Source organism: Protomyctophum bolini (genome assembly GCF_963924005.1).
Source record: "Protomyctophum bolini genome assembly, chromosome: 16".
Taxonomy (NCBI): domain Eukaryota; kingdom Metazoa; phylum Chordata; class Actinopteri; order Myctophiformes; family Myctophidae; genus Protomyctophum; species Protomyctophum bolini.
In genome coordinates this window covers 9,123,104-9,150,111 of record NC_137877.1, presented here as the reverse complement: position 1 = coordinate 9,150,111, position 27,008 = coordinate 9,123,104, and the positions used below count along the sequence as shown (strand labels likewise).

General features: G+C 42.2%; 2 protein-coding genes across 2 annotated transcripts in view; one reads left to right on the top strand and one right to left on the bottom strand.

The window, feature by feature from the left end:
* Positions 1 to 10,122, bottom strand: part of itgbl1 (integrin, beta-like 1) — a 46,019-nt gene extending 35,897 nt beyond the window's left edge. The window contains exons 1-2 of the mRNA XM_080786395.1: positions 9,931 to 10,122; positions 6,760 to 6,959 (exon numbers count right to left, since the gene is read on the bottom strand). Coding sequence (XP_080642521.1) covers positions 6,760 to 6,959; positions 9,931 to 10,022 — 292 coding nt within the window. The 5' untranslated portion in view covers positions 10,023 to 10,122. The remainder of the gene's footprint in view (positions 1 to 6,759; positions 6,960 to 9,930) is intronic.
* An 8,199-nt stretch (positions 10,123 to 18,321) lies between these two features.
* nalcn (sodium leak channel, non-selective) overlaps positions 18,322 to 27,008 on the top strand; it is a 106,294-nt gene continuing 97,607 nt past the window's right edge. The window contains exon 1 of the mRNA XM_080785497.1: positions 18,322 to 18,456. Within this exon, the coding sequence (XP_080641623.1) occupies positions 18,349 to 18,456 (108 nt within the window). The 5' untranslated portion in view covers positions 18,322 to 18,348. The remainder of the gene's footprint in view (positions 18,457 to 27,008) is intronic.

Below are 27,008 nucleotides of genomic sequence, written 5' to 3'. Positions count from 1 at the left end.
AGCGTTGCTGATAACATGTTGATGTGGAGAAGGTGCATGGTGGTGGGTGAGTCATACGGCTGGCTAATTTCACTTTTACAAATCTGCTCACACTCCGTGATAAACAGTGCATTTGGATGGAGGTAAACAAGGAAATGGGTTGTTTAGGGACGGAATAATATAAATGGAATCTTGATTAATTTACTGGCTTGAATGCATGCACAAAGCCATCGTTTAAACGGTTCATAATGAGATTGTTCTCTATGATTGGGTGTTCTTGTTAGATACTGCAGGTACTGTACTGTGAAGCTTATGGGTATTCAGATCCCAATTAACTCACCAACACATCACATTACTAATGGCAAACTTGACAGCTATGATGAGATTTCAAAGTAATTTCCAGTAGAAAAAACTTCTAGGCAAATTCAAAACATGGCTAACTTAAATACAGACCATCTGCAAACTTAGTAAATAAAATCTACCTGAAATTGTCTGTGTGCTTATATTTACAGTATGTCTTGCACAAGACATTTGCTATGCAGATGACATTTCCCCATTCATGTGTTGAGATCATGTTCTCCACATAACAAGGTAGCCTACTCATTTCAGTGAGTAATTATTTCTTCATTGCTTGCCTCTCCCTGTGGGTTCCGAAGCGTGAAAACGACAGCACGTCGGCTCATGTTCTGTGGGAGCCAGCTAGAAGACACCTGTCTCAGGTAATAACTCATTCTCTGTGTGCACAAGCCCCCAGAACAAAGGAGAGTCCTGCCTGCCATCATCCTCACGGTTATGCACAACAAAGATTAAGTAAATGACATCTGTGCCTACAGCGACTACTTATGAGGCTGCAGACTGACCTTACTAATAACTCTGGGGAATATGACTCACCCCATTCTTAGTATCTAGACATACGAGAACAATAACATGCAACAATATACATGGAATCTAGTTCCTTGAAGGTGTATAATGGACTCTATAATGGACTCTTTCTTTGTAGCCCACAACTGGAACCATTATGTGACTCAGTCACCACACAGCTCAGAACATCTGAATTATAGCACATCAAAACATGCACTTGAAAGATTTATTTTAAAAGAAAAACAACATCTAGGCAAAGGAACAACATAATTGGCTGAAATGTCAATGCAATCACTGTATGTACAGATACGTGTTTCCAAGATCAGCAGCCCAGAGAGGGGACTGTGATGTGGTGAACATCAACAACTTGGCAAAGCAAGAACAAGTCAGTAATAACCAAAGATTAAACATAGGCCTATAAAGTCTGCACCACTAGTGAACATTTTGCAGGCTGGCGCCCTGCTTACTGTAAGACATAACGAGTCAATTTGGGAAGCACCGGCCTGCACGGTGCACCAGCTTATTGTAATACTGTCATATTGTGGCACATCAGGACTTTAGATTTCGGAGCAGCACCGAGGCCAAACTGACTTCCTGTGTGCCTCTGACATAACAGCCCCTCGAGGTGGGATCTCCTCATGGCTCTGGCGGTGGCTATGGTGCTGAGCAAGAGAGAGAGAGAGAGAGAGAGAGAGAGAGAGAGAGAATTGATTTTAAAAAGCCAGACAGTCACTGAATTAAAAGCGCTCCAGCAGAGCTATCCATCAGGTGGTAGGAAAGGGTGTATTTATTATCGTGCATGTGCACTCTTTCTTTCAGCTGCTCCTCTGAAGGACACAGATATGGTACTGCCCCATGCAGTCATAAAGTTACAGATTGTTCCAGGCTGGAGACATAGTTGGCTCTCAGCTGCGAAACACATCAGTGGCTTGGTGGATGATACAGAAAAAGAACAGCCATTGATCTGCTTGAGCAAACATTTTGTGTGCGCAATAAAAGTCATTCTACAATTAATGCTTTAGATAAGGAGCCTGAATAAAGAGTCATTAAATGCAAATGAAGATAAAACGTGACATGATTACTTGCCAGGGAGTTCAGCTGTACTGCTCCTCAATATTATAATATAGTAATGGCTTACAAGTTTCTAGCCTGTAGTGCCATAGGCCTCACTTGGTGCTTCTGACAATAGGAAAGATCATCCATCTCAGAAAAGGGCTAGACGGCAACTTGTCTGGGCATACCAAAGGGAAATACTTGGTTTTGTTTAGCCCAGAGTGAAAGAGAGAGAAAGAGCGATAGAAAAGGAGAAAAGCGCAGCAAGAGAGGTTAAGAGAGAGCAGGAGACAGAGACATTAATGAAAGGAAAAAGGAAGAACAAGGAGGATGGAAACACTGCCACGTTGAGCCTCGTCTGCAAAAAGAGAACAAAACGGTTTGTTTCGACAGAAGGACTGCATGTTTTAACAATGCCTGCCCTCAAAACAAACCACATAAGCCATGTTCATTGTTCTTCTCAAATAATTAAAGCATTAGTCTGAGGTCATATGTTTCAGGTCACACAGAGAGACGACAGAAGCTAACAAACAGTGCACCGCAAAAAAACAAACCACTCAGTGCAGTGACAGGTAGTTTTGTTGCAGCTGCTGAACAGATGTTATGGCAGGTCAGCATGGCAGTGTTAAGGCACAATAATGTGATGACGTGAGACAGTGTGACCTTGTGCAACGTTCACTGTGCAACACTACTATCTATTTGAATAAAAAGTATTCCATCTACAAAGCCTATCGGAACGCAAGACAATTACAGTATCTAAAACTTTCATTAAGCAAACTGCTCCCAAGCAATTGTGTGGCGGGGTAGCCAGGGGACCTAGATAATTGAAGGCATCTCCAATAGAAATATAATTGTTATGCTTACAACTCCAAACTTATGCAAACAAGACGAAGAAAAATAACTTCAACAACAAACAACATACATTACTCAAGGGATATCCATCCGGGTGGCACAGGGGTAAAGTTCCTGTCCACGTACAGTACATGCTGACTGGGATTTGCATAATAGTCTTTGCTTTGCAGCAACACCATAAAGTATACCACCGGACAAACCATACGCAGGGTTAAAGTGTCTGTTTTATACCCTGGGGTATATTCTGGGCTAGTCCAGTTCATATAAAAACTAGACGCGCCCATCAGCCACCAGTGAGTGACCAGCCTACTTGGGAACGGTGCAAGTTGGGGAACCTATTATGCAATACCCGTTGTCATAGCATCTGTTTTAACCATCTGTATGTGTCCCTTTGTTCCCATATATGGAGATCTCTGTATCTGTCTGCCTGTGTCTGAAGCGTAGAAACTGACTGTGAAAAGTGCACTGGTTAAGTAATCAAATGGCAGGTGTGGGGTCGCCATGGCAATCAATTGGCTGAGGCAGAGGCTGAGAATTCTACAAGTGAGGCCGGGGACACAGCTCATTACAGTCGGTCTACTGGCAGAGCCTGACCAGAGCCTTTTGTGGTGGTTCTGGACAACCGTGTATCCTACCGACTCATGGCTGGGCACTGCACTCCCTGTGGTGGTGTTGGAAATTTGAAGTCTGTAGGGCCAACGGTTCTCAAGTTACATGGATTACAGACATATACATGCTGTTCAAAAACATAGATTTTTTACAAGAAACAACTGTTTTGAATAAGAATAACCATATAGACTAAAATAATAATGCATTTAGTATCGACTTATTACTTTGACCAAGTGGATTTGAATTAACACCGATGATAGCATGCAGGCTATATGACAGCTTCTATGCAAGCTGAGCAAATGTTTGTGGATGATGGAAAACACATAGTTTACCCCTAAAGAAAAATATCCGTATAGGATCTTATCAGTGGGCATTTGTGAGAGGCAGAGATAAGGGAACCACGTGGGACAGAAATTGGCTGGAGGACCATGCATGTTGCTTGTGCTGCTGAGCTGAAGACAGATGTACACACATTACACTCATTGTACATTACATGTGTGTACAATTGAGTTGGGTATTTGTGTGTATATTATGTGTATGGTTGCGTTACTTTGTAGGTATTTGCGCGTGTGTGTGTGTGTGCGTACAACAGTGGGTTTATGTGTGTGTGCTAGATTGTGCAGACCTATCCCTCTCTCGCTGGTTCCATTTACAGTGTGTGGATCAGTGTTTGAAACCCCATTATCAGGCTGAAGCAGGGCCTTCTTTCCCCAGACCGATGAACCATAATGAGCTCCTGAGAGCAACCAGCCCGTGCAAAATAAATCACTCCATGTCCTCACACACACACACGCACGCATGCATGCACGGAAGCACACACACACACACACACACACACACACACACACACACACACACACACACACACACACACACACAACACACACAATACTACATGTGCAGGTACAAACATGCATACATTATATCTGACATATTTTCGGGGTATCCTGATTGATTCCATTTCTAGATTAAGTATTGAGCTTGTTTTAATCAATCAACCAGTTATACGATTATCTCAACTCCAATGACAAATTAAGTGAAATGTATGCATTGATTGGTCGAATATAAAAAATAATGATGTGGAAAAAGGACAGTCTACTCTAAGCGGAGGCTGGCTTCTGAACACATACCCCCATAAGAAGACAACAGCTTCATTCCTCTCACATCATGAATTAATGAACACCGCACCGAACATAGCAAAGTATGACGCGCATAAGGAAAAGAGAACTCAGAGGAGTCTGTCTTCCTTTTTAAAGAAAAACAACCAGGAACATCCTTTTCAACAATAAATAGTCACTGTCTGCAAGACAACAACACACTGTCAACAATATTATGAAGATAGTTCTTAAACCAGAGGACAGAATTCTAACGCAGTATAATAGAGCTTGTCAAGGAGAAGGAGAGATGTAGTCATCAATTATATTGAAAAGAAAAAAGAAAATCACATCCGTGTGAAGTGAGGGGCGCTCTATTCATCCAATGAAACAAAAATATGAAACTAAATATCAATAAATTCATATTATTTATTATTAAATTACTATGCAGCAGTCGTACTAAGTACTAAGTAATGCCTAATACAACTGCTTTTCTAAATCCTTTTAGATCCATTATTGACTGCAGTGGTCCCTTATTGGCCAAGGGTTTCCACGGACATACCAACAGACATACCAACAGACATACCAACAGACATATACCAACAGACATACCAACAGACATACCGACAGCCAATTTGCTCAGACACTTGTCAATGGCATTTAATGTTTGTGTTCAGACAGAATCTACACTATAGCTGTTTATAGGGCTAGCACCCCTCAAAAAACACTAAATGTTGCACCTGTGAGTTGGCATTCAAAAGATGAGAACCTTTTGAATGGTGACTTTTAGGCATGGTGGTTGATTAAATTGATGTACTGTAAACATTTTAGCTTATTTCTTGAATAAATTATTGGATAAACATTATCCAATAATTATTCACATTGGAAGAAGGGTAACTCTGGCACATTTCCATACGGAGGGAATTGAACAAGTAGACAGAGAAATGTATAATCTAAAATCTTGCAATTGTGTTTTCTGTGTTTACTGCTTTGTGTTTACTGCTTTGTGTTTACTGCTTTGCATAGGCTCAGTGAATAACAGCAGTAGTTGAAGGAGCAATATATTGTAAATAGCAGAAATTGTCTCAATATGCAGACTTTCAGGGTGAATTGTGTTGTCGGCCTCAGAATCACTTTATGTATTGGCGAGGATGAACATCTCCCTGCGCACAACTCGTAAAATGTCAGCCAAGTTCAAAGCTGTGCCTTTTGGTATATTGCCTTCGTGACGTACGTAGGTGAAGCACCAGCTGCCTGTTAATACTGGAATTATTTGAAGTACTGTGACATTTGCCCTAAAATACACAATACATGACCACCACTCCCCCCCCCCCCCCCCCCCCCCCCCTGATCTAGCAGCTGAAAATAAAGAGCAACATTGGCGAGACCAAAATACTCCCACCAGTTCCTTGTTAAAACCACCAGATGTCTGTGGTCAATCAGATCAATTAGGAATACCATTAAAAGCCTAAACAAAGGCAGGAAGTTGCTAGAAAATATGTCTCAAAGATTAATTCTTCATGCCACACCTGAAGCAGTGGCTAATCAGCTACTATAATTGAGTGTGTCAGTGTGGCCCCCAAACTGTGATTTATTTTTTTTGCAACGCATTTGTGTCAATTATCCTATGTAATGGGCACTACACTTCCTCTGCCAACCTGGGGGGGGCAGCGGACTGACCTCATGCTTCCCTCCATGCATGAGGAGTAAAAGCTGCTTCTTTTCACCTGACAGGGGGGAGTTTCCCCGGCCGGACGTATAAGCGCATGGAAGGAACACGTTATTTTGACCAGTTCCTTTCCCCTTCATCAGGTGCCTCGGCTGGCCAGGGGGAGGTAGTTTAGAGACCAGGATTACTGCATGTTTTTTGTGAGAGTACTAGTACCTATACCCTATAGGGGACACGGGGAGAACATGCAAACTCCACACAGAAAGGCCCTTTCGCCAACCCCGCCTCGGGTATGGGCACTGATGACACGAAGGAGAGAACACGGGCCCCATAGTGTCCACAGTGTCCCCAGCGGGAATCGAACCCAGGACCTTCTAGCTGTGAGGCGACAGCACTACCTGAGAATCTTCTACATCAAGGACTGCTCACTAATAGCCAGATGACACCCAATATGCAGAGCCATGTGCCTGCACACAGTGCAGCTGCCCTGCTGCATTTAACTTTTTTTCATTATCTCCCTGGCATACAGTGGGCCAATTAAAAATAATAGCACTCAAATGTGCCTTGAAAATACAACACACACTCCTTTAATCACACACAAACATCATGGCGGCATTATACATACAGTATCATAGTACACACCACTGCAGATTTTCCCATTAAGCGTAGGACAGACCCAGTCGTGGCACTCGCAGCGTGGCCCGTAGAACTTCCCTGGCTCTGTGGCCTGGCAGATGCAGAACCCGCAGTCACACTCGCCCCTCCCGCTGCAGATCTTTCCATCAGGGGTCCGACAGCGCCGTAGCGATGAATCAGAGGAGAGATTACACCCTCCCACCTGGCTGAGAGAGAAGAGAGCAGAGTGAGCCAGGCATAGATATTAAAAAAATAGATGCCTCATTGGCCGCTGCAGTTCGTTGGAGCGATGTGTGTTGAAGGAGGGGCGGAGGAATTTACACTGGGAGAGGAAGTACGCCGGAAGTGTGGAAGGCACATTACGTCACACTGTCACTCAAGTGATTACTGGCCAATCACAGCGCATCTTTCCCGGGACTTACATACCCGAACATGCGCTCTGTGAGGCACGCTCATGCTTCTGCGGAAGCGGAAGGAATCTCGGGAAAGTTTTGCCCTCCCTTGAGCACATACGCTCCAGAGCCGGAAAGGGCTTCTACGTTTATGGAGCCATGCAGGGCCAGTCAAGGGAAGCCTTCAGAAGGTCAAATGTCAGGGCAGTAGGTATACAAATCTGCTGCAAAATGAGTCCAGAACTTATCTTGCGCGTTGCTGTACCCCTAAAATAGTGAAAATAGCCAATCGACCTCGACACGAGCACAAGCTTTTAGATCTGCTATTTTAAAATGCTGTTAAAAAAAATGCCTAAAAATGTAGGCATAAGGGGTAAGGAAAGATAGGGCCGTTGCCGTTAATGCCATTTCTAAAGCATTCAAACAGATGTTTGTTGTTGGGTTCAACAACCGTTGAACCGTTCAGAATCTTATGGCCATATGTCTGCATATAGGGGGATTTCGTGCCTTACGCTGAACAATGACAGTATTAAGAAAGAATTACAAATTATTTAATACACATACTTTCTCAAATATAAAGGTAAAGATAAGCATAAAGATTAGAAGATTATAATGAAACAAATGGTCAAGAGACTAATGAGCCAATCTATTTTTAAAAATGATCTACACTGTAGATTCTGTTGTACAGTAGGTGAATGTCTGCATTGTCAGAGTTGGATTATACATGGCAAAAGGATAGCCATTAGCCAGTGTACCAACAAACTCATGTAAAGTTTGTGTTTATAGATATGACGATCATTTATCATATCTTTATGCCTTACTAGATTTGTTTTTATGTTTTATATCTGATCTCGGCAGCACTGCAAATGAAGGTGAACCTCAATGCAGGGATTAAACTGATAATCATAACCACATGATGGTTAGTCAGTTTCCTCGCTTTGTCTTGTCTCTCCATCGTCGCTCACTTCATCATGGTCTGTAAATCTTTAACCTTCTAAAATTTTCAACTCTGAATAACAATGTCAAAAATGTATAATGAACAATCACACTATTCATTCTCATACTATTTTAAGCAAGGCGTGAGACTTTTCTTCTGTAATGGATAACCCAGTTTATTGGTGTTTAATTGCAGCACTTCAAAGCAAAATACAATGCAGCAAAAGAAGAAGATAATATTCTCATTCATGTTGAAAATAGAGCGTACAAGATAACATATGGGCATAAAAAGGCTAAACACAGCCACCGAGCCAGCCTGACGGCGTGCCGCGTTTTCGACTCCCGACAGCCTTTGCCGCGTGTCTTATTCCACCCATCTCTCTCCCCATTTCCTGTCAGACTGCTTTCAACCTATCAATAAAGGAAAAAAAGCCCCCAAAAAATATAAAGAAAAAACAAAAAAAAGGCTAAACACACAGAGAATGACTAGACTTACTGTATAGATCAAGACAAAGAAAAGGTTTAGGCCTATGCCCTATATGTCACAACAAAATGGAGGGTAAAAGGATCATTGCAACAATAAATCAAGCAGCTCACGAATGACTCCACCTTTCTTTGAGCACAGCCAAACAGCTGTTCTGGAGCTTTGTTTTTACACCAAAGGCTCTCAGTGAGATTTGTTTCATTTGGTCGCTTTCTGACATTCCTTTCTATTCTCTCCCTCTCCTAACAGTCCAGCTTTCCAGTTTGGGAGTAGTATAGACAGCAAAATACAGAGTGCTAGTATTATCACTCAAAATCAAATCTGTGACACTATATATCTTAAGTGTTCCTGTTGCTCCCTAAATCAGCATGTGTTCCATTTCTACACAAGGGTGATGTTCAGTTACTGGTAAACAAACAACATAGTGGCTGTTTTCAACTGCTTCTGAAAAAGCAGAACTGTGTAGGTAAAGTGTTAATACTGTAAATTAATTTGTAACTCAGAGAGTGTAGAAATGTAACCACATGGACCTTTACGAATTCACTGGGTACACATGGGAGTTAATAAGCTGTCTCACAATTCATGGCACAGCATGTGTGGGTTTACCATTTTGTCCAATAAACACTAGATTGAAGGGAAAACGTATAATGCAGCCACATGCATAGCAGCATATGCACCTGCTTTGACTAACCCCCCCCCCGACACACACACACACACACACACACACACACACACACACACACACACACACACACACACACACACACACACACACGGAGATCCTGCATCATATGGTAACACTTACAGCCCTGCAGGGTCTGGGCTCCACTGTAAAAGGCCAATGTAGTGACAGATGAAGCATCACAAACTCAACTACAATCGTCCTCCACTGAGCAGGGTTCATTTGTACAATCTCTGCATTAAATTGGCACGCTGCCAAAATAGTACTCTGTCCATTCTATTCAAGGAACAGTGCATTTGTAGACTGTGACATGTTTATGGATATAGGACAAACTCAAAGACACCATTTTTATTTGGAACTCTGACAATTCTTGTAAGTTACAAGAATGCATAATGTACAAATGGAACCAGAACACTAACTTTGAAGTATTTTGCAAACCTCCTCAATGACAATAATTAATCAAATCTAACACTCTGATTTGACTTTTGTTATAACACCTGGCTGGTATGCATGGAGAGTTGGAGACACTGCACAACACTGCATGCTATAGGAACTTCTAAAACTGTAACAGTAACAAAAAAAGTTTCCCCCTTGTCAGCAATAAACCTCTCTCCCTCCCACTCTTCGCTCTCTGATGTTCTCCAAAACAAACAAGGAAACAACAAAGCTACGTATAAACTCACCTCAGCGACTGTAACAAAGTGTCCTCGACAGCAGCGAGAAGAATGAGAAGCAATGGAACAAACATGGACTGCACCAAAGCCTCCGTGTGCATGTTTAAATCCCACAAAAAAACCTGAAGTAAAGTAGCTTGAAGGAATTCCCCCAATTTTTTTCTCTCTCTAAAACAGACAGGGAGTGAAGGAAAGAAAGGGGAGAGAGAGAGAGAGAGAGAGAGAGAGAGAGAGAGAGAGAGAGAGAGAGAGAGAGAGAGAGAGAGAGAGAGAGAGAGCATACAGCGGGCTGGCCTGAACTGGCTCAAACTCTTCAGAGGCCAACAGCCTTCTCCGATTAGTTGACTCTCAAACTGAGTTCCAGGAGTTAGAGACGGGAAACCTGCCAAAACGTAAAGTTTAATCACCAGTTGGAGATGTAATTAGAATCAGTCAATGTTGGATTTATACAAAAATATTAATTTCTTCTTCCTTTTTTGCCATTTGGAAACACGGTGTTTATATTTGTCCAATGCCTTTTTTAATGCGGATTATGGATGATGGCTGATGGATTTTTAAAGGAAGATGGCAAATCTGAGAAATTAAGTTATCACCACATACACCAGATACAAAGAGACAGCTAGGTTTGTTCCACCGTCACACATATTTAAATTCTTCGATATTTCTTAGACATTGCAATTCACCCAGGTTATATGAGGTGAGGATACATTTAGCTGTGTTCTGAGATATCCCATAGCTAGTTGGATAAACTTTCTAAAGACAGGGTCAGTGCAGTGCTGTCTTTACAGTATACTGGATTATGCTTGCAATGCATGTAATCTACTTCTAGCCCAGTGTACTTTTATAATATTAATAACAAACCTGACCTTTCATAATAAATAAACAAATAAATGCAGCTCAATGTGCTTTTCAGAGCAAGCATTTACAGAAAAATAAGGCAAAAAAGAAAGATGTACTATATGCGTGGTGCTAGTAGTACATGACAAATTGTCTGATTTGAGTGAGATAGTCATAGTCAACAAATACTTATTGGGTTGCATATCTTAAATGGAGTGTTGTGTCTATATAGTTTAACATGTTTTGCCTCGAGTGCCTTGCCCTCGACAGAACAGGATCTGAAGGCCCAAAGTAGCCCAGATCCAGCCCATAGACCCCACCCCCTCTCTGAGTGGACTGCTCAGCTTCAATCTGATAATAAAGCTAGGCCCGGGGGGGGGGGGGGGGGGGGGGGGGGGGGGGGGGCACTGCAGTAAGCCGTGTATGAGATGAGAATGTGAAAATCTGAGATCGGAGATGGCAGATGCCCTGTAGGCTACTGTCCTACATGGCAGAGATATTGATGCTCATATAGTAAAAAAGTAAAAGGTCTTGGATGGCATTTGATGTCACTTTGGAGGTCAACAACATCGACCTTTCCCATGTATCATAGGTCAGGGAGAGAACGATGAGACAGTCTGGGTACTTCAATCAGTCACCCGGAACTGGTAGCCAGCCCACTGATACTGTGGGAGCCAACCCAAAGCATAGGGGAAGAGGGTGAACCAAGTAGAGGGATACATTGAGTCTGACAGCAGAGCCAGCAGAACACAGCACAGCGCTGGACCTTGATGCTCGATAGCAAGGCGTGGAGGGCGATGATCCAGGAGCCCTGAGGTGTTATTGGCTAGTCACATCGCAAGATGTCTTGTTTGTGTTGTAATATGAGCACAGTTGTTCATTGCAGAACCGGGCCATGTGGGCTTTTAGGATTTATTTTACCATCTGTACAGTACTATATCCTTAACCATTTGAACCCTAGCAGCCCTTTTCTATGTCATAATAGGCAAATATTAGGCAAAAATAGCAGACTGAGCTTGTAGATTGGCTATTTTTGGTGAAGAGATTCAGTGTCTACGCGTAGACTGTAGGGTCTGTACTTAAATTAGTAGACTCTATAGTCTACGGGATCCCCGAAAGGTTTTCTTTACTGTTGGAATTTACTGAAAGAAAATGAAGTAAATAATGGCTAGCTTTAAAGGAGAAAAACAACATTTTAAACGTTTCAGGGAAGCAGCATGTTCGTAGTCTATAGTCTATTGGTACTTACATGTTTTGGAGGTATACCTCCTTCCTCAGCGTACATATTTTATTTTAACAGTACATTTTATGTGCTGTTAATGTGTTCAAAATTAAGTTTGTGTAATTATGACTGTTCTTATACAGATACAAAACAAATCGAGTGTTGCCTTCATCTGTTTCTGATGTATTGGATAAAATATGTCGTCTACTCATCTCAAATTAAAAAGTTGCTAAATTTCCTTTCCTAATTTATTTTCATTTTAAAATGCATGTGTAGCCTACTATAGTTTATCAATATAGTATCTAATATAGTTTATTAGACATCACTGGGAAGAATCTTTTAATATTTGAAGACACATTGTCAAAGCATGTCTGCTAACTAAAACAAAAAGAAAACAAAAAAAAAGTAATAATACAAAATCCATATACCGGTATTAATTAATATCCTGGCTGTTACTACAATGGCACTATTTAAACCATTAGTTTAAACGGTTAAATTGCAGTGACCTAGCTGTACTGTGTCGTAAGTTACAATCAAATTAAAAATCGTGCAGCAGCTTGAGCATGCGGCTGTTACCATGGGGACGAGTGCGCGCGCCCCCGCTGCATCCATCTGCTGGTGCTGCTGCTGATGTGATTGCAGCTCACCGCGCGCTCCCGTACTCTCTCCCATGATCACAACACACCGGAAAACAGCTGATGTCATGGACAGGAGGACGACACACAACCGATAAAAGGAAAGCACACGTCGCGTAAGTGATTGAAACGGCGTTTCTAGCGATACTGCACGAGAGAATACTTTTCTTTTCGTTGACTGAACCACGTTATATCATGTAGGATGCGCGACACAGCAGCAGCTGCCGCGCTTCTGCACTCGTGACTGATGTGCTCTCCGACTCTCCAGGAAGTGAAATCTTCACGCGCCGTAGTAGGCCTGGGTCAAGCGGAATCGTATCGTATGTTGTCATGGTTTGGTTATAGTGATATTAGGCACATTATATTAGACTTGTTCGTGCACACTGTGACTGTACTCGTGGTGTCCTTCCTTTTCCTCGTTTCTGCTCAGTACTAGCACCTTAGCCCTCCCCCCGCCCGTTTCCATAGTAACCATAGCTCCACTGGTGTCATTCGTTCAATCTCTAATCACAATATGGGCATGCATTTCCATAATTGAGTTGTGGGTGTTATTGTCATTTTTGTAATCCTGTACGAACTTGCTCAACATAGCTGTGAATCCTACTGTAAAACACCCCAATGGAAGGGAACCATTACCCCCAAATTAATTTATCCAAAGTTGACTAGCAGTAGCCTAAACAACCTATATTGCAGTTGCTGTTGTATGGGGAATAATACCTTCAGCTGTCTACTTTGTGTGTGTGTGTGTGTGTGTGTGTGTGTGTATATACTGGGCGGCAGAGGCTCAGGGGTAGAGTGGCTGGTATAGAGCGTCCCTATGTGAACCGTGCCAGAGTTTGTCGGTGAGAAAGACGCTGAACGCCGGTTGGTGCCTTGCATGGTTTCCTTCCGCCATCGATGTGTGTGTGTGTGTGTGTGTGTGTGTGTGAATGCGTTAATGTAATGCACAAAAGCTTTGGATAAAAGCGCTATTTTAGAAATTAACCATTTACCATATATATATATATATACATACACAATGTGTGTGTGTGTGTGTGTGTGTTTGCGTGCACGTGTCATCTATATACCAGTAAGACGCCCTGAGGGCGAGAAGCGGCTGTAAAGGGCGAGGTCGCGTGGACGCATCCCCCTGTGTTGACGAGTGTGTTGTGTTTCATTTTTAACTAAGGGACCGCAATGAAAAAAAGCCGTTGGCTTTCTTGCATTTATCCTTTTGATGGTGATGTATAACTACGTGTGCATTTTTATGTACATGTAAATCAGCCATATATGGAGCGTGTCTTGAGTGTACAGGGTTTGATGAGGTCAGATTAACATAATATGGAATGACTGATGATGACGGTTTGATGATGGCCCAGGTAGGGCCGGGCCTTAATCTTCGGGCCTGTTGAGGCACTAATAACTGCACTAAGAACTTTGCGGCGGGCCCGTCTAGAGTTTGAATGGACAGGTATCGGTCCAAAGGGAGACATCGAAGAGAAAGGACGGGTGGGGTAGGATCAACATATGGAATGTCAGAGTTGCTGGCTGGCTCCATATATATATATATACAGTATATATATATAGGTGATGATCCAGTCTTCTCCATGTATGGCTATCCAGGGTTTGATGAGGTCAGTGTCGTGATCTTCATAAATGCAGATGGCCATATATGGAGCATGTCACGAGGCGTGACGGACTCACGCCCATATATGGTGGTGTGACGTGTCTCGAGGCGGGATGGACTGATGGCCATATATGGTGGCGTGACGGATCGACTGACGGACGGACTGACAGGTTTTCATAGTAATCTGGGACCTATACGGTCGCACAAATAGATATAACCGTATTTGTATAATAATATTATACAAATACGGTTATATCTATTTATATATTATATATTCATTCATTTACAGTACGTAGGCTACTGTATATTGCATTTAAGCATTGCCACTGCAATGCCTAAAGTTCTCGGAAATATTGCGGTTAATAAATGTGGCTGTGACTGTGACAGTGTCCTACTGTAGATAATTTTCTGTCATGGAAAGGTATGCTGTTAGGCTCATAATTGGTCTAAGGTTCAGCATAAGCATTGCCCCGGTACTGTAATGATTAGTCTTCAATGATTTGCTTTTGGTGCAGTTCCAAGCTGTTCATCATCACAGACAAAACCCTTAAATTATCTTTTTTTAGCCCTGGATGCCACTGCCGTAAGGGTTATAAACAAGTGCACCATTTGTCTTTGTCTGTAGATGCATGGGATAGAATATACTCTTATTTCAACCGCGTTGTCATTATAATATTTATGATAAATGTGTGACATTATACCCGCCTTCAACATTATTGGCCTAGAGGCCTATAGGGTGGCAATGGAGGTATAGAGCGGCCGCTTGGGAACCAAACGGTTCCCCGTTTGATCCCAGCTAGGCTCCCCGAGAGTTAGTGTTGAAGTGTCCTTGAACAAGACAGCAGATTAGTGCTTTGAATTGTTTCCACTGTGTGTATGGAGTAATGTGCATTGTGCATAATGTGCATTGTAAAGCAGCTAGCTTGCATGTAAATGCACCCTTTATGTAGCCCAGTTAAAGCATTGTGTGGCCAGGGGGAATAAGCTAACATGATTTCTCCATTGGCCATTGTAAGGACTATAAAGGAATGGTAGAGAATTGCTAAACTGTATGACTCGGAAACATTGTGGTACAATTCTTATCACACTTAAGTTGAATGTATTGTGCAATACTTTCTAGAGTACATCTTTTAAGAGTAGTACTGCACAAAATAAAGTTAGCTGAAGCTAAGAAAGATGCACACAGTTACAATTAATCTGCCCAGTGATTGCAATCTGCCCAGGAGGAATACAGCCTCTCACCAAACCAAACTAATTGCAGTCTTTGCTGTCTTACTCCCACATTATAGCACTTGCACCCTATAATTTCTTTCTCAAATCTCAACCAGCATATGCCAACTGTAGCAATTACATCGCAAATTGCTTCTGACTACATGGGGACTACATGAGTAGGCAGGACAGTTTATTTTTCTTGCGGCAAAAGCATGAAATTAAATGAAAAGCCATTACATTGTTATCTGAAAATGGTCATAGAAATCTGTTTTTAACCTTTGAAAATCCTTATTTCCTTTTAATCCATTAAAAGGAATTCAAGTTATTGTCTCCACCAGGCCGAATGCCAGGGGGGAGAGTATGTTTTGCACTCCGTCCGTCCTTTTTAAGTGGCCCAAAACCCAAATAAAACGATATTGCATTATATATGCAAATATAATAATGCCATATTCATTCATTGCATAATGAACATACTACAGACTGTATTTTCTTGCAATCATGGATCTTTGTTTGTGCGTGCATTGATACATTCTGTTGATACTGTACATTCTGTTACAGTATGTGCTTTATGCTGTATTGTATGTTAATTATAGATATTTAGATTATTTACCTTTTACTGTGAGTCAGTATAATAATCCTGCATACTTCCTGTCACTATTGCATGTCTCTCTCCACTAGTCCTATGCAATATGGACAAAATCTAATATCAAATATGTGATCATACTATCGTATTGTGATTTTTAATATCAATTTCTGTTTTACATTTTTCAAAAATAACTCTCAATGGTATCTTGTAAATTTTATAGAAATAAAATACATTTCTGAAGTGATTAAAAGGAGGAAAAAGCCACCGCGTACGCCAGGGGTCGGCAATAGGCGGCCCGTGGACCAAAACCACCCCCCTCTGAAAGTATTTCTGCCCTGTGAGATTATTTTGAGAATTATTATTATATATTTTTTCCCCTTTTCAATATTGGACTGCCAGTCCCACATACACACTATAGTAGCTATAATGTCCAAATAGAGAATATTCCCACCTGAAGGATGCTTATTAAACTTGTTGAGAGTGAATATCCGAGGCGAGCAGAGCAGACAATGAGCAGCAGCAGTAGTCACAGAGACAGGCTGGTTGCTTCTGTCAATACATATGTACAAAAATACAATGCAAGGAAAGGAAGAAGCCAGCTGGCTTATTTGGAATCTTTTCCTGTATGGAAGAGGTCATTGATTAAGCAGATTAAAAGTTCATTAAGAACAATACAATACCTTTAACTAGCTGCAGACTAGCCAAAATGTTTAGCGTCTTTTCTGCACAAGGCAGCAGCTGGAATCTATTAACGATCAATTTATTATAAGTTTAACCGACTAATTTATTAACGGCGATTAATCAATTAACGATTAAATACTAACATCCATACTGTACATCCATCTTCAACCGCAGAAATTGTCCCCAGGCAAAACGTAATTGCCTACCCCTGACGTACGCCATATCACAAATCACAATACGATAATCCAAAATCCCAGATGATATCTCGCCATCATATCGCCAATACCAATATCATACAGATATATTGCTCAACCCTACTCTCTGCACCAGTTTTCACTGCTTTTCTGACTTCTCGTTCCATGAATGCTGCACCAGGAGGAGGACCCCAGTGCCCCGGGACACCCTCTCCCCCTTTTGACTCTTTAGTCTCTCTCTCTGGTTGGTCTCACCACCCCTCCGTGACCTGGGGATGAACGCACCAATGAGGAGCCTCACAGTGAGTCATGTGGTCCTTCTCTAATACTCCATCCTATCCCACAACACCTCAGTCACTCAGTCATTACAGAGTGTGTTGCATATATGCCTCAACGACACTGTAGATGTTGGTAGTGTACTGTTCACCATATATGCCATACTGTTTGACTAACTGTGGTGTGTGTCATTCACAGGGTATGCCTGATCGCATGTTATGTGCAGTGCTGGAGCAATTTCAGCTTTACTTTTCCCTTTGGTATGTGCGCTTTGTCTCCATTCAGGGTCATTTCTTTCTGTGTTCTTATGTTGAAATGACCTTGCAGCTCTTTTTTTCTCTCTTGTACATGCAGAGGAACACACACACACACACGCGCGCGCGCGCACACACACACACACACACACACACACACACACACACACACACACACACACACACACAAGACACAGTGACCCCTTTTCCACCGGTTGGTTGGGAACCGGTTCAGTTCTTTTAGGTTTTTAGTCCATGAGCCAGAGCTCCAAAATTGGTGGTCAAACTATACCCTATAATATTAAATAGTTTCTAGGATCAATACAAGTAAATTATTACATGATAACCCTTCCACAGTAGTAGCTTTTTCATATTTTTGATTATTTTGCATATTTTCCTACATAATGCCTTATTATTGGGGAAGATCATGTTTGATCTTTTGTGATGGTAAGTACAGTGTGAATATACACATTTTTTTGTGTCCCATGTGTGCAACATTGTGTATCACAGTGGCCATTCAACAATCCAACACGTCGTTTAGTTGAAGTGTACCTGCTCTGGCAATTCAAGTCCGGGTAACATATTGTGCAGGACACACAACATAGTACATGTATGTAGAAATAGAGTAATGGAAGTGCTGCAGGGATCTGTTAGTGGCTCTTAGTACATGTATGTGTTAACTTATAGGGGGGGGGGGAAAGCATAATATGTGGCCTTTTGTTTTTCAAACCATGTTTACGTTAAGTGCACAGAAAGCTTAAACAGACTGTAATTGTTACCCTTGTGGTCCTGCGGATACTCAGACTTGGATGTAGCCAATCTGGATGCAGCTTTTTGCTCTTCTCTTAGCTTGGGTCACTGTGTGTGGTCTGTGACCCGTCTGTTTGTCAGATCCACTCTCTGTATAGCACGGCTAGTCCCAGCATGCTGAAGAGGAAACAGAGCTCGCGGGTCGAGGCTCAGGCCATGACCGACTTTGGGCCAGACGAAACCCTCGCCGACAGCACAGACATCTTCTGGATCAACAAAGCAGTGAGTTTGCCTTTAACCGTATTAATTAAGGAATGATTACTGTTATGATATACTGTATTCTACGTATTGGACCCTCGTCTGGTTCTGGTGTGTGACGACCCGGTTGGCATTTCCATGGTTCGGCGGCGGACAGACAGACAGGCCGGCCCGGGAGAAGATTAACATGACACGAGACTTGGTCACATCAAAACGTTCACACGGTTTATTCCACTTACAGCAGCATATATATCTTGGATACTTCATGTCCTAATGACGTCACAGACTAGACATCACAATCACTGCCTGCCAGCGCAGCGGCCTTCAGCTCTAACACAGCTCCACTCTTATGTTACCATTAAGGCAGGCAGTACACCATACATACAAGTACATTGCACGTATCAGTACCGAGTATCCGAACACAGTACCAAGTATCAGAACACTATAATACAACAGCCCACTCTTTTGTCCTATAAGGACAACGTCATCTGATACTGTATTTATAATGCGGAAAAGTGTACAATCACGTATTGATACCAAAAAACCTGGTCTCCGCCAGGGAAATTGTATCAAGCTTCTCGTCATTAATGTGATCTCTTTGCTTAATCAATAATCATTGATCAATCCCTGAGCAAGCACGCGCACGCCACCTGATTGTACACTTGAAACACAGACATAGGTGTAGAGAGAGAGAGAGATATAAATAGGAAACACAGAAAGAAAAGAGGAGGAGAAATCAACAATAAATACAATATATAATATATACTATATAATATACAACATATACACGTGGGGATAGGAAAGGGTACATTAAAATATACACTTAATATCATCTTCAGATCCCTGATCACTTAACACTTAGCAACATTACTTTGTGTCTAATTCAACACTCCAAGATCAGCCTCTTCTGATCTGTTCTTCAGTACATCTTACTTCTCCGTCATATCTTATCTAGCACATGTTGTTGATCTGTCTGGGACGGAAGTACAGCCTGTCTTTACCTGGACTGGAACAAGGCAACCATCTCTGACATTTCACTTGCATTATGCCTGCCTTATCCTACAGTGGAATGTGTGGGTGTCATGTATAGGGACAGTGTGTAATGACAGCAAATAAACACATATTTGACATTGAGACACAAGAAACCAGTCATTAATCTAATAAAAAGAAAATGTTCCAAAATGTTCCATCCGTTCAAGAACCGAAAATTTTCCCGAACTGGCTTACTCAACAGAAAGTGTTCAAGACTTACTCCAACAGTCCACTCTTACGACCCTACTCCACTGGAACCGACATGGCACAGAGCCCAAGCAACCGTTCGCACAGAGCCCAGGCAACAGTTCTCCATTTTGGCGACCGCGCGCAATTGTCCCGTACCGCATCCATCAGATAGTGCGCCGATGCATATGGACTTGTCCGCGCCAGCCTGCGTCATATAGACCTGGCCGTGCATTGTTGATGATATAGCATCCCGCTTACTCCATAAACATCGCGCGCGCGAAACAAATCTCGCGCACATTCTGCTCCAGGATGCTTGTCTCATATAGTCTGAGCAAAATAGGTCTTCGTCACAATGTGACTACTTCCTATTTCCTCCATGAGTTCAAGACCTGGAAAATGGTCATAGGACGTTGTTCAAATGGCACACTTGCGTCACTGCGGTCTAGGCCGACACAGACCCTCTTGGCCCGTGACCCGAGTCACCCGACAGATGCAGACCCTTGCGTCCGGTGGCTGGTCTGGCCCTCTTGCAGACCTACCGGGGGTCTGCAGTACCGTCATGCTGGTCTGCTGTAGGCCGTAGTGGCGATGTGATGGTCCTGCTGTGCTGTGGCCTTCTGGACCTGGTGATACACCAGTCCTGGGGCCGGAAACCCACTCAATTTCTGTATTTTCCCGTCTGCTGTCCGTCTTCTGTGGACAAAACTGAAAAGCACTGGGTTCCCCCCCCCCCAAACAGAACAAAGATACACACGCATACTGTGTGTGTGTGCGTGGGAGCTTCATATCCCATCCTCATACTATATTGATTTTACTTAATCAATATTCCGCCAATCAATCAATCACCCATCCAAGGGGAATAATGATACAATTAAAATTTCTAAATGTGTATTTTTGAGCATGTGACGTGTATAATACTTACATGAATGACCCCTGCTACTGGTGCTTCCTGCACCTCCGCCTCGTGTCTGCCCACCTGCTCTGTGTAAACAATTCCTACAGAGCTCTGTGTTCCCACAACAAGATAAGCCACTGGGCCTTGCTTTACCACAACAAGACACCAAGCACAGACACTCAATTGTTATGGGTTAATTGTTAATTCTTTCAGACCATTGCGTCACACTTGCACATGCAAATAAAATTTGTATTTGCCCTCTTGCAACACAATTAACCAGACACATTTCATGAAAAATGGCGTTTGGGGAGATAGAAACATGAATGATAGTTATTCAGCCGACTCAGGTCCTGATTCAGCATGACTGCATTCCTGTGTGTTTCTGTGAAAATAGAAATATATTAGGGTTAGAATTGTCCACTCTTAACCACGCTTGCTAAACCATGGTGGAGCCCCCTAATATTACCAATGCCCAATTCACTCACACTAGTCAGACTCTTGACCATTATTTTTCCTCTCTGGTCCTTTATACCTTGACTGACCTGACACACTTTGGCCTTTTCTATGCTTTCTGTCTGCTATAGACACTGTATTTCTCTCCTCTATTTATTTATTTGAACTGTACACGGCTTCTCCCAACTTCACATCCATGCGTCCATGTGTGAAGTGAAAAGAAGCACCCGCCCAGCCAAAATCTAAAGACTTCTCTCAACTGAACTCTTCTTCTCTCACTCAACTGGGGTTTCCCTACTAATTTAGTGTTTAATACAAATTATTTCAGGCCTGTTGCCTAAATTAGTGCACTGACTATCTTACTACACAAAACTTGCACCCCTATTTTGTCTAAACTTAATAACCTTGTCCCAAAACACCAAAACAAAATCGTCTGTCTCAAGATCGATTTATTCGTGAGCATCTCTGCTCCTTAACAGGTGTATCTACTGATGGGACCTACCGGTATCGGGTGTATGTTGTGCTGCAGTCCTGCATTACATTTTAAAACCACTTAGGTCATTATTTAAAACTTTTCTATTCTCCCTAGTCTCCACATTTGCCCTTACTTATCCGGACTTTATAGGCCTACAGTTGAAATATCCAGATGGGATACAATTAATGTTTACTTCACCATTGACTGGGCCTAGGATCTACACAGTATTGGTTTTATATTTTATTTTATTATTGGAGTTCCCTTCCAAATGGATTACAGCTGAGCTTATAAATTGCACCAACTTCTGGGCTAAAGAATGAATTAGCCCTTCCTTACTTGAGTCATAATATACTTGATTTATTGACTTTTAATACTGAAAATCTCAAATCTACCCTGATGCACACACGTACGCGCGTACCTCCCTTTGAACAGGCACTTCTTCCTAGACCAAACAACCCTGTTGTCTATCTTTCTGTGTGCGTGCGTGTGTGCGTGTGTGCACATTAGTATGCGCCTCTGAGCAATTCCCATGACCTCCCATATTCTACATGTTTGAATGTAAAAAAACTTGCCACCTTTTCCTAATTCCACCATAAAACTGGTAAAATAAATATTTAGCATTCCCATTCCACATCGTACTCCGCTGTTGCTGTAGATATGACCCCAACACTTCCTGTAGTCACGTGATGGAAGTGACATGCAGAAGTGACATGCAAAAACCCCAAATGTTCATTGTTCAATTTAGTGTGGTCTCAACACACAAAAACCGCATGACATCAATGTGCCCCCCCGGCACAAAACACTCAAAGTTCAGTGCAAAACACATGTTCAGTGGTAAAACTCCACAAAATGTCTTTCGGCATCCACTCTTAGGACAAAAAGTCATTGTATTGTCTTTCTGGTTGAAGTTCACCCCCCCTTCGGCTGGGTGGGTGCTGGCTGGGTGCTGGTTGCATGGGCAGATGACGATTCAGCTTTTAGATGTGACAAAAAATGGGAATTATAAATATTTTTAATACACTGGGTATATATATATATATATATATTTGAATGTGGCAGTTTTACTAAAATGTTTTTGAACATAAATGTCGACAAACTTTCCACTTCCTTTTAGTGTGTCTGTGTGTGTAGTTGTATGAGAAATGTACACACATGGAGTGCTTTGACTGCACTAGCATATGAACTGACCTCAGTCTGACACATCTTGAATCTGACCTGGCCTCCCAGGCTGACTCGCTTAAAATATATCCTGTCGTACCTGAGTCATTTCATTATGGACTTATATGCTTCAGGCCTGTCTGATTCATATTCCACACACCTCCCCTAAAATGGGACACTAAATTTGGGATCATGAATTTGGTGCAACCTAAAAAGCTGTCTAATGATTGTATTTTGACTGGAACTCCACCAAATTACTGCATTATATCAGAATAATGACTAATTTTGCTTCCTGTATTGGCTTACATTTCTTGATACATACTACTTAAACTTGAAGTAAATGTACTTAACCTGGCCAATTTTGAGCTATGACACTTAGTGAACGAGGCCCTACGGCCATTATCGAGCTTGTAGATCTGCTATTTTTAGTTCTCTACTGATACCTCAGTTGGGTCCCTAATATGTTCTATCTACCGTGACTTTTTAATACAAATGATCAGAGTGTAACTGTTTGCTGTGAGAAAACACACCACAGGCTTAGTACGCACTCTGTGAATATCCCTGTATTACAGACGTACCCCGTTAGAAACATCTAACAGATTAAATGAACCAAACACAGCAGGGACAACTTTCAGCTGCTGTGCTATACCATATTGCTGCGTCAAACACAACGCAGTCTTCTTCCAAACTCTGTCAAGTCACAAGAACTACCATTCCAACTTTCTTTTACTGCAGATCTATTTCACTCCTGATAAATAATCCGTTTATTTGTTTACTTCACTTATGTCCAGTGGTCAATGTCTCATCACCACGTTGTTCCTTATGCTCCTAAATGTCATGGCATTATGTTTATGACTATAATATGTTTTTATTTGTCCCATTTAATATCTTGACTGAATTCCATTCAGTCTCCTAACTTGGCATAATGAAGGGTCTATTATTCTCTGAGCATACATGTATATGACCTTGGCTTAATGAGATAAGAGATAACACACTCCGTGAAGGGACTCTTTTGCTGTGTGTGATAAACACCAACGCTCAGACAACCTCGTATCATACAGCTTCGCAGACAGAAAAATATACAGGAAGATCAAACTTTCCCTCTTGTACCAGTCATTTCTTCACGCTTTCCCATACGCACACAGGGGTGAAATCACGCACGCGCGCCCCCCCCCACTCTCCCCTGTCACTAGCCAAATCACAACCGACAGACAGGGGAACGGAGAAGAAAAACGCACACACATAGGCTCACTCACACCCCATCAGAGTACATGTACTCCCCACGCATTCCACAGATAAGACCAACAGCTCTCTTATGGCCTCAATGTGCTGGTGCTAGGTCACCAAATTGCCATGGTTACGCAAGCCTCTGCGCTCTCCCGTCCTGTTGCTATTACCTTGGATTGGTGAGGGAGTGATTCTCTTTGACTGTGGGGGAAGTTTTCTGCGCGAACGCTCTCCCGGCTTTTCTCTTGGCCCATTGAGAATTTATCTTCTCACTGTGGGTCAGAGAGTGCTTGTCTCTGCTGATAAGGTCTCGACAAGTTACCATGGCTACGCCATCTTGAGCGCCCGAGGTGCGGGACAGAAAAGATGAGTTCTACGTCTCCGCTTCTATGCTATAGCGTTCATACTGAGTTGCAAACTTTTTTTCAAAAAAACTTTATAGCACTTCTAATCCTTATTTTGAGGATATATTTTTATTATTATATTATTTATCTATACGCACAATACATGTGCCCAATCATACCAGGCCTATATTTGCTTTTTTAGTGATTATTAGCTCTCATACTGAGAGCTACATATTGACCTTGGGCTTCGTGAGGGAGTGATTCTTACTAGCTGACTGCTGTGGGGGAGGTTTATAAACAAGTTCACAACACTGCTCTTTCGGCTTTCCTCCCTTGGCCCAGTGAGAAAAGAGATAGCTTCTCCTCTTCTGATAAGGCCTGTGTGCTGGTGAAAGAAATCACCAAGTTGCTATGGTTACGCAAGCCTCTGCGCTCTCCCGTCGCGAGAGTATGGCCCGTTGATCAGAAAAGATGAATACTCGTCTCTAACGGGCTCTACCAACCAAAAACGCTTACAGCTTTCTCAGAACTTTCTATGCGCTTCTGGTCCTTACTTTAAGGCCTTCCTTTTCTTTCGAGTACGTTTGGTGTACTGACTTTTCCAGCTCCCAGGGCAGGCTAAATAGACACTTTACACTAATCAAACATTAGATTACTATATTTCTGATCTTACTTCCCACACAGATTTTGGCTATTTACATCTTGTAGATTGGCTATTTTGCACACCCATTTAAGTGAAATGAAACAGAAACTACTCATTGTCTCACTGAATACTGATTAATATTTCACTTATTCAATCCATCAGCCCCCTTAGGTTAGGGGTTGTTTTAAGTTTGTAATCGCTTAACATTCAACTCAATACACAGAGTGTAGCTCAGCAGCATGCCAGTGTTATATGAAAACCCCAGGGATAACACGTTAAACCACTCTTATATGCCCATTTCCTTGGCATATTTGGATGAATGTAGCAACTACTGTGTATTCTTAAAGCGTGACAGGGAAACACAACGTCACTTTACTTGCACATGTCCACCCCTCTTTCTGGGGGTATCTTAACTTTGACTGTCCATTTGCGACAAGACACAAAACACAAAACACAAAAGAATTGACAACCACATGGAATGCACAACGATGTCTGTTCACACACCAGCCCTTATCTCTGCTACCTTGAAATTGGTAGCTAAATCTAGCAGTGACTTTTGACTGTGACCAGAGTGTAACTAAAGTTTGCTGTGGGAACCACACCACAGGCTTAGTACGCTTATCTCACAGACGTACCCTGTTAGACAACATCTAACAGATTTATAAAAACAACAGACTGCAGCGTATACTGCCAGCTGTTGTGCGGACGGAAGCATTCGTCCGGCTTTGTTAATCCTAGCATGTGGGCATGCACTAGGACCACTGACCTACTACAAGGAGAGTGTAATAAACCCTGCTGGCGTACCAAACGTCAGGCTGAATATGGACTCTAACCATATTGCTGCGCGTATCTAACTCTACGCAGTCTTTCTGCTAATGAACCTCATTAGGCTTATATATGGACTCTAACCATATTGCTGCTTGAACCCAAACAGTCTTATCTCTTAACTCTGTCACGTCACTAAAAAAAACACAAAAACTGTATAAGTCACTTAAATGTTAAATTACCACTTAGGGTCTATACCAATGAAATTTGGAAGCATGTAATCTTGTGGGAACGAAAAAAAAAGACAAGGTTTAACTAAGGTAAACCCTGCATCATAACCTATATATTACCAGGTAAGAGGAGAGACACTTTTCTCTAATGAAGAGTAAAATATGAAGTGACTCACCTCTTATCTGTCCCGTTTCTGACACCAAACTGTTATGATATACTGTATTCTACGTATTGGACCCTCGTCTGGTTCTGGTGTGTGACGACCCGGTTGGCATTTCCATGGTTCGGCGGCGGACAGACAGACAGGCCGGCCCGGGAGAAGATTAACATGACACGAGACTTGGTCACATCAAAACGTTCACACGGTTTATTCCACTTACAGCAGCATATATATCTTGGATACTTCATGTCCTAATGACGTCACAGACTAGACATCACAATCACTGCCTGCCAGCGCAGCGGCCTTCAGCTCTAACACAGCTCCACTCTTATGTTACCATTAAGGCAGGCAGTACACCATACATACAAGTACATTGCACGTATCAGTACCGAGTATCCGAACACAGTACCAAGTATCAGAACACTATAATACAACAATTACTATATGTCAGGATATCCCCCCCCGTTCAACCCATATTTTGAAGATCCAAAACACTGCGACCGGAACCGGATGTTGACTGAATGGTGTGTGTGTGTTGTCGGATAAGGTGTTGATCTCTCACTAGCTGATGAGAAGTACAGGCAGCGCCATTACAGCGACCGCTATGCTCCGTGCAATAAACGTTGTTTTGACTAGAAATACCGCCTGGGACGGAGAATTGGAGATAAAAGCGACTGAAAGCGTGTGCGCACGTGTGGGTGCACGCGCAAATCAAGATCATCCACATAATTATGTATAGATATTGTGTATTTTTGGTGGCACCTTCGGCCAATCAGGGATTGGCTGATGATGTAACTATGTATGTTCATGTAAAAAGGGTGGTTCCTGATTGGCCTGAGGGACAACACTGACATATTCCCCTCGGCCAATCAGGGATTGGTTGATGACGTACAGTAATGTTTATGTAAAAACGGTGGTTTCTTATTGGTTTCAGAGTGCTACATGGTTAAAAGATATAATCAATCACAGGTTAAAATAGGGTTATCAAAAAGAAAAAGAAAAAC